Source organism: Aquarana catesbeiana, linkage group LG09, assembly GCF_042186555.1.
Source record: "Aquarana catesbeiana isolate 2022-GZ linkage group LG09, ASM4218655v1, whole genome shotgun sequence".
Classification (NCBI taxonomy): domain Eukaryota; kingdom Metazoa; phylum Chordata; class Amphibia; order Anura; family Ranidae; genus Aquarana; species Aquarana catesbeiana.
This window is the reverse complement of record NC_133332.1, coordinates 215,264,356-215,272,291: the sequence shown is the minus strand read 5'-3', so window position 1 is coordinate 215,272,291 and position 7,936 is coordinate 215,264,356. Positions and strand designations below refer to the sequence as shown.

Genomic DNA, 7,936 nt, shown 5'->3' with positions numbered 1-7,936 from the left:
GAATTTGCAGAGAAGATACGATCCTCCTGAGCATGGTGGCAGGAGGTGATGATGATGGCAGGGGGTGATGATGGTGGCAGGAGAAGATGATGGTGGCAGGGGATGATAATGGTGGCAGGGGATGAAGATGGTGGCAGTGGGTGATGGTGGCAGGGGGTAATGATGGTGACAGGGGATGATGATGGTGGCAGGAGGTGATGATGGTGGCAGGAGCTAATGATGGTGGCAGGGGGTGATGATAGTGGCAGGGGGTGATGATGGCGGCAGGGGATGGTGATGGTGGCAGGAGATGGTGATGGTGGCAGGGGGTGATGATGGTGGTAGGAGGTGATGATGGTGGCAGGGAGTGATGATGGTGACAAGAGGTGATGATGGTGGCAGGGGTTGATGATGGTGGCAGGGGATGATGGTGGCAGGGGGTGATGATGGTGACAGGGGGTGATGGTGGCAGGGGGGTGATGGTGGCAGGGGGGTGATGGTGGCAGGGGGGTGATGGGGGCAGGGGGTGATGGTGGCAGGAGGTCTTTAGAATTGGAGACAATCTGGTGATCCTAGTAGCTACCAGGGATTTACCCTTACTTTCTGTGGTGGTTATGGAACAGAAGTGAATGGGAAATCTCTCCAGTTGAACATAGGTGACAAAAACTGATGGACTAAATAATCTGCCCTTATTATATAAAATAACAGAAATATGTTTTACCTTAAATCACATTGCTATTTGGCTAGTGTACTTGTTTGTAGCCTAAATACTGAAATGTGCGCTTAAAGATGTAGTTTTGTAACTTTTGTAAACTGCCAGTAAAAACTTCGCTGTGCCAGTAAATTTTGGGTGTCGTGCCAGTAAATTTCAATCTGGTAGGTTCGCAACACTGGTGTGTTTGTCTCTTGTTTCTCTGGGATTGAAGTGAAGGAAGTATTTTCTTACAGTGACACAGACAGCAAACATTTAAAAATACACCAAAGCAATACACCACCAAAAATGTAAAGAAAGGGGTTTGGCTTTTATATTTTATTTTTAAAATTTTAACATATCGCTCTGGTTACTTCCTGCCACACTGATCTACAGGTCTGCTAATTTACTATAAAGGACTGGTAATTTATTTAAAAGGGCAACAGCTTCAGCAGCCATTTTACTGGCTCCACTAGTAGGTAATCATGCAATCTAATGAAAGGCTGGTAAAGACATAAAGAGATGTCATGAAAGAGTTCTGTTCAGTACTACTTTTGTATCCAAAATGGCCATTTATCTGGTTTCAGGAAAGATTAAAGCACATCTTTTGTAATTTGAAGTGCAGTGGAAAAGAATGATATCCTCTGTCAGGTTTTAATGCTGTATGTGCCCCTATTGGGGTAGATTTACCCTCACGTGTTGTCTTGAACACCACAGAGGAAGTGGGGGGAACCATTAGGGACTCAGCAATAAAAAAGAAACCTTTTCCACTCTACAAAGCTAGAAAATAAATTTGGCCAAAGTGATATAATTGCGGTGTCCTCAAATTGTATATGTGCAAAAATGTAAATTTTGTTCCTGGAAATGATGACTCCGTCTCTTAAAAATCTTAACTTAATCAACCATGCAAAAAACTCACATATCTGGGCTGGTTCACACTAGTGTGATTTCAGATGCAACAGTCACACAGAATTGCAAGACAATGGAAATCACATTATTTTCAATGGTGCCTATTCACATCAATGCAGCGCATTGCGTTTTTTGAAAAAGTACATGTGCTACTTTGGGGTGATTGCGGCATGATTTTGGCCCCATATAATTCAATGGAAACCCACCAAAAAAAAAAAATCCAGTCTTGTTCTCCTACAAAAAATGCATTAATGGAAGAGTAAAATTAAGCGCAAGATTAGTGCAGGTCTGCAATATTCTGAAGCATAGAATGAAATTATATGTGTAATTATATACACCGTGCAAACAAGCACTGGAACTGATTTTATATGTGAATGAATCAAAAATATTTAGTGAATAAATAATTATTTTAAAAGTATTTTTTTTTATTTTTTTGTAAGTGGTATATATTATCACCAATATAAAGTGAATGTATATATGCAAATCTGCATATATAAACTATGACACCAAATATTGTCCAAATTGATGAATAAAATTATAATTTGACCTCCCAATATAACAATAAAATTCCCCAAAAAACTTTTTGTGCAATGTTCTTAATTCATATAATGACTCTTCAATCCAATTGGACACCCAGTGTTCAAAGAAAAATTGTGAGTCTCTCACCAATATCAACTTGCTGTTAAAGATTGAGGACTTTTTCAATAAGCTCCAATCACTGGCTCCGCTGAGTTGTTTCAATCACAGGCACATCTTGCCACGGAGTGTATGGCAAGAGAGGGGGGAGGAAGGGAAAATGCTTCTCATAGTGTGATATGTTCAAACAGGCAATTAATAAAAGCAAGAAAGTTTTCCACTCACAAATTACAAGTGCCCACCTGGCACTAAGGATGACACGCTCAGCTCAGATCAGATGATCGTTACATGCTTCGGTTATATCACATAACACGGGCTACGACCATACACCATGCGATGTTTGTCAGCGTTCCTGTCTCACTCGACGTACATTTCGTCTGGTTGACTTATTCACAGAGTGATAATACAAAAAAAAGAAAAAAACTTTTTTTCAATGCACATACACATTGCACTTTAGATTGGTGATAATATATATACCACTTATATAATTATTTATTCATTAAATATTATTGATTCATTCACATAGAAAATCAGTTCCACTGCTTGTTTGCACAGTGTATATAATTACACATATTAATTTGCATATTTGCACATAATAATGTATGATTACAAACATATTCAACAGATTTAATTGTATATTGAGGACTACATTCTATGCTTCAGAATATTGCAGACCTGCGCTAATCTTGCTTTCAGTTTTACCCTTCCATTTTTGACTCATGTCATTACTGAGAAAGCTGTGGTCTATTGTTTGATTATTCCTTGATTGATGAGATTTACCTGTGGCGCTGATAAAACTATATATATAAAAAATGCATTAAGCAGGAAAAACGCATCAAAAATGCATTAAAAAAATCACTCTGAAAATTGGATTAAGTCACGTCTAGCCTCCATGTTATGCAGGTAGCAAAGATAAACGTTTCTAGGGTGCTGTTTTCTAGTTAGGCATGGCATTTTAACAAAGGTTTTAAAAGAAACACTTGTCTTTTAACTAGAGTTCTTCTTTAATGACCTAACAAATATGAACGGCCTCTAAATCTGAGAAACCCCAAACAGCAATAGCTACCTCATAGCCTTTTCCCAAAAGACTTAAAAGCCCATTACTGGCAATAAAAATATTGACTTTGAAGTTAGAGGCACTTAGCAAATGCATCTTTCCTCTTGGGAGGCGATGAACGCAATCAATATACATCTATAGCTGCAGTTTTTGTGCTCTTCAGACCAGATTTAAATCCTGCTATGAATAACTAGTTGTAATTTTATAGCGCAAAGAAGCAAAAGTGACTACTGGTCCTTGGCTGTTATTTTTTTTATCAATCTAAGCTTGGTTAATAACTGGTTAACCCTCTGCACCAAAACTGCTTCGTATTTTGACATGATTTTGTCCTTGATGAGATGATTCTTTAACAGATCTTTTTGCTTCGGCTGTCGATAATGGCAGAGCTTAGCAATATCACCAGAGACCTCATACTGTTCTCCTACAAATTCTAAAGGAACATGGACAGAGGTCTGTACAACATTCCTGGGATTCAGTATCATCTTTGTTGGGTTGATTTCGGCAGGTCTGTTGGGCTCTCGATAAACGTGCTGGAGAATGTTGAGTCCCGGAACGAAGGCCCATTCAGGTGGTGTTAAAGAATTAGTCTTGTCTCGTAAGGTAGTGGGAAAGACATGATTTTCAAAGATAAAGACGCTTGTGGTTGAATCAATCCTCAAAAGAGAGTCAATCATTTCCGGCCAATCTTTGTGCATGATGGGTAAAATTAGCTCGTCTATGTCAGTCAGTGCAATATATTTGGTTCTATACCTGTTTCGATAAATACAGTCATTTAAAGCTGCTGTTTGACCATAGTAATGGAGATCTCCTGGATGCTCAGGGTAATGCCAACCAGTAGAAACATTTAAAAAAGAGGTGATTGGCCATGGAACAAGTTCTACTAATTTTAATTTCTTGTAGTAGGACAAAACTTTCTTCATGAGTAGGCTGGAATCTGTGTGATAAATAACCACCTTCTTGGCCCCCAATATTTGGTACATTTCCATGGACTGGATAAACTGCAAAATGTTGTTGTATGAGCCAAACATGGTGGAAACACATACAAGAAAATCATACCGAAATGTAATAGGTATCTCATGGTCCTGTATTTTAGTGTTCTGGATTTTTAGAAAAGTTTGTGAAGGCTCGTCCATTTGGTAGATGGAAATATAGTCTGGAATCCTTTCATCAGGTAGCTTGCAGAGAAGGTCTGTTGTCCCATAAGGAAAATCAAAGTGGTCAGAATGGATCTGAAACTCCACAAGAGTTGTATTATTAGTTCCTGACAAACAGAAGTCACAAAGCAACACATCCTGTTCATAGCGGTTGGTGATTCCTAAGATGCGGACAGTTCTGCCACTTTGTAAGTCCAAATAGGCCGCAATCAGGTATGTCCTACTGTTCTTGACCTTGATGATAGTGTCCTGAGTCACATTTTGGTTACATACTGGCTCTTCCGATTCTGTCCACCTTAGGAGTGGGAAGGTAGAAATGCTGCCGGGCATGGTAATTTTCATCAACACCACAATGTAGATCAAATACAATACAGTGAAGGTTGAGAAAATGAGAGAGAAAACTTTGCAAAGTTTTTTGATGGAGGCACATGGCTTCATTCCTGGCTGGAGGATGAGATAAGACACATTACCTTCTCTATGCCATGAAACATGCACAGTCTAAAGGAAGGATGAAAAAAGCAGAATGAGTTAGTCATTACATTCCTAGACTTCAAAGATTCTGCTCTACTAGCACTGTCTCCCATTATACATGACTGCTTTGCTCTGAAAGTCGAGACTGTGTGTGGTCACTGACAAATGCTTGGGCTATGTGCTGCCCAGTCCCCTCCTGTAGTGGGTGATATATCAGACCTTTAATCCAAAATCAGATAGGTGGGGATTAAATAAACGTCAATCATTCAGAGGAACCACATTTTCTGAGCTGGCATTTTCTTTCTTCATGTGTCATAACCCCACTTCCAGAAACATTTCTGATGTGTGTGCTACATTTACCTTTTCTTGCTCAGAGGTAACCCTACCCGTGTGCCATACTGCACCCTCATGTGCAGAAGCTATTCTCTGTCATGCTCCTTTTATTTCAATGAATACTTCCTCCTCTTTCCCATTCCCCTCCCTTAGTCCCTACTATTGCTCCTTTTTTCAACTTTCTTCTTCCTGCAGTCACTAAATGTTCCATCTCTGTTCCCCAGTGCAGCAAAAAGTGAAATCTGCATAGCATGATCAAGTAAATCTGTAATTTCTCATATGGAGCTGCTGCCTCCTATCTGTCACACCCCGCATTCGGTCCTTTTTTGTTATTGCTGAATATTCTGTTCTGTATTTTTATTTCTGCCTGTGTTACTGTTGTAGGTAAACCTTAGCTTCCTGTTTGGTGAAACTGTTGTCATTGGAACAAAAAGTGAGTGAGCCCTGGACAGCATTAAAAACCTAACAGGGGTTCTAATCCTTCCGCGCTGGACGTATACTTTAACCAACAATTGTTCTCGAAAGTTCAAAAGAAGAAGGGCTCAGGCCATTGGGAAAATATGTTTCAATGTGACAGCAAAGAGCAAGGGACTGTAACGGATCCGGAGAGTGCAAAAGCTTTTGGTAAGCCTTTAAGTCAAACGCCACATATGGTACTCCTTTACAAGCTGTTATTATAAGCTGGAGAGCCTCAGTCCCCATAGCCTTGGCTATGTTACTTGGAATGCCAAAGTTTCCAATTCTTATGAAAATAAAATAAATAAATCTATCTATCTACCGTATTTATCGGCATATAACACGCACTTTTTTCCCCTTAAAATCAGGGGAAAATCGTGGGTGCGTGTTATAGGCCGATCCCCGCCGATTTTGTGTGATCAGAAAGGTTGCGGCAATTGCCGCGATCGCCGCAGACATACACAGCCGTGTGTAGATTCAAATATGGCGCCGAGACTGCAGGGATTCGTCAGAGCCGAGATACACATACCCGAGTGTTCTCGGCTTTTTTCGCCGCCGCTCACAGTCACACCCAGTCCCGCCATTGGACCTGTGTTATGTCCATCATAGGTCTGGGAATGACTGTGAGCGGCTCCGAAAAAAAAGCCGAGAACACTCGGGTATGTGTATCTCGGCTCCAACGAATTCCCTGCTGTCTCGGCACCATATTTGAATCTACACATGGCTGTGTATATCGGCGGCGAGTAAACAAAGCTGCACTGACAAGGCTGCACTGGGGAAAACCTGCACTGACAAAGCTGCACTGGGGAAAACCTGCACTGACAAAGCTGCACTGGGGCAAACCTGCACTGACAAAGCTGCACTAGGGCAAACCTGCACTGACAAGGCTGCACTGACAAAGCTGCACTTACAAAGCTGCACTGGGGCAAAGCTGCACTGACAAGGCTGCACTGGGGCAAAGCTGCACTGACAAGGCTGCAATGGACACTGGGGCAAGGCTGCACTGACACTGAAAAGGCTGCAGATAGACACGATAAGGCTGCATTGATGGGCATTTTAATGTAAGTTTTTTTTCCTTAAACTTCCCTCCTAAAAGTTTTTTTTCCTTAAAATTCCCTCCTCAACTTGGGGTGCGTGTTAGACGCCGGCGCGTGTTATACGCCGATAAATACGGTATCTATCTATCTATCTATCTATCTATCTATCTATCTATCTATCTATCTATCTATCTATCTATCTATCTGTCCATCTATCATCTAAGAACTGAATTTGGATCATAACTTTTTTTCTTTTATAACTAGCTTGTAATACATACAGCAGCAGTAAACCAAACAGATGTATTTTAAACATTTAAAAAGGCTATTTAACCACTTAAGCCTCGGACCATTTGACTGGCCAAAGACCGGAGCACTTTTTGCAATTCGGCACTGCGTCGCTTTAACTGACAATTGCGCGGTCGTGCAACGTGACTCCCAAACAAAACTGATGTCCTTTTTTCCCCACAAATAGAGCTTTCTTTTAGTGGTATTTGATCACCTCTGTGGTTTTTATTTTTTGTGCTATAAACAAAAAAAACGTCAATTTTGAAAAAAAAGCAATATTTTTTACTTTTTGCTATAATAAATGTAATGGATATTTGTAAGTTCTATATATAATTGTATTCTATTTTATATGTATTGCACACTGCCCTCACTGTGCACACAGCACTAATAATGTTTTCAGTACATGTTTACATTCTTTCGAGTCCTGATTAGAATTAGCCTGTGTAACGCCCCTTATTACCATAAACGTAAAATTGTAATATTAATGTTATACCTACGTAATCATGTGTATAAAAACCTTCAATTGCGTCATAATAAGGCAGAACAGTTATTTGGAAAGATGCTGAGCGTATCTTTTGTGTCTGTTCCCTACTGCAATAGTTATTATTAAGTTGGAACCACTAATCAATATGAGGATAGGAGTTGCCTATCTATAAAATGTCAAGTGGCGAGCTAGCGAGGAGGGGTTTTGCAGGTGACCCTGAGAATCCGAAACGAGGAGCTTGAGATGATCCAGGAATTTCTGATAATCAGCCGGCTGAGGTAAGCCTTTAGCTTACATTTGAGTTATCAGACTTCCTTGATCGGTAAGGCATTTTCGGGACAAAGGGTACCTATTTTACTCCCCTTAATTGAACTGTATTGATTGGTGGTTATATGTTATGTTGTCACTGTCTACCGTCCATCAGAGTGTTATAGATAAGAAAGG

General features: G+C 40.2%; 1 protein-coding gene across 1 annotated transcript; it reads right to left on the bottom strand.

The window, feature by feature from the left end:
* Positions 1 to 3,499: 3,499 nt before the first annotated feature.
* On the bottom strand, positions 3,500 to 5,010 carry LOC141108993 (beta-1,4-galactosyltransferase galt-1-like). The gene is made up of 2 exons (XM_073600950.1): positions 4,966 to 5,010; positions 3,500 to 4,924 (listed from the first exon to the last, which is right to left on the bottom strand). Exons 1-2 carry the CDS (start codon positions 5,008 to 5,010, stop codon positions 3,500 to 3,502), a joined length of 1,470 nt encoding a protein of 489 aa, XP_073457051.1.
* Positions 5,011 to 7,936: the final 2,926 nt, after the last annotated feature.

What these genes read in the sequence shown, in the direction of transcription:
- LOC141108993 (XM_073600950.1), bottom strand. Translation starts at nt 5,010, where the DNA reads ATGGGAGACAGTGCTAGTAGAGCAGAATCTTTGAAGTCTAGGAAT. An exon ending in AATCTTTGAAGTCTAGGAAT is followed by an intron (nt 4,925 to 4,965) that starts GTAATGACTAAC and finishes TCCTTCCTTTAG; the next exon opens with ACTGTGCATGTTTCATGGCA.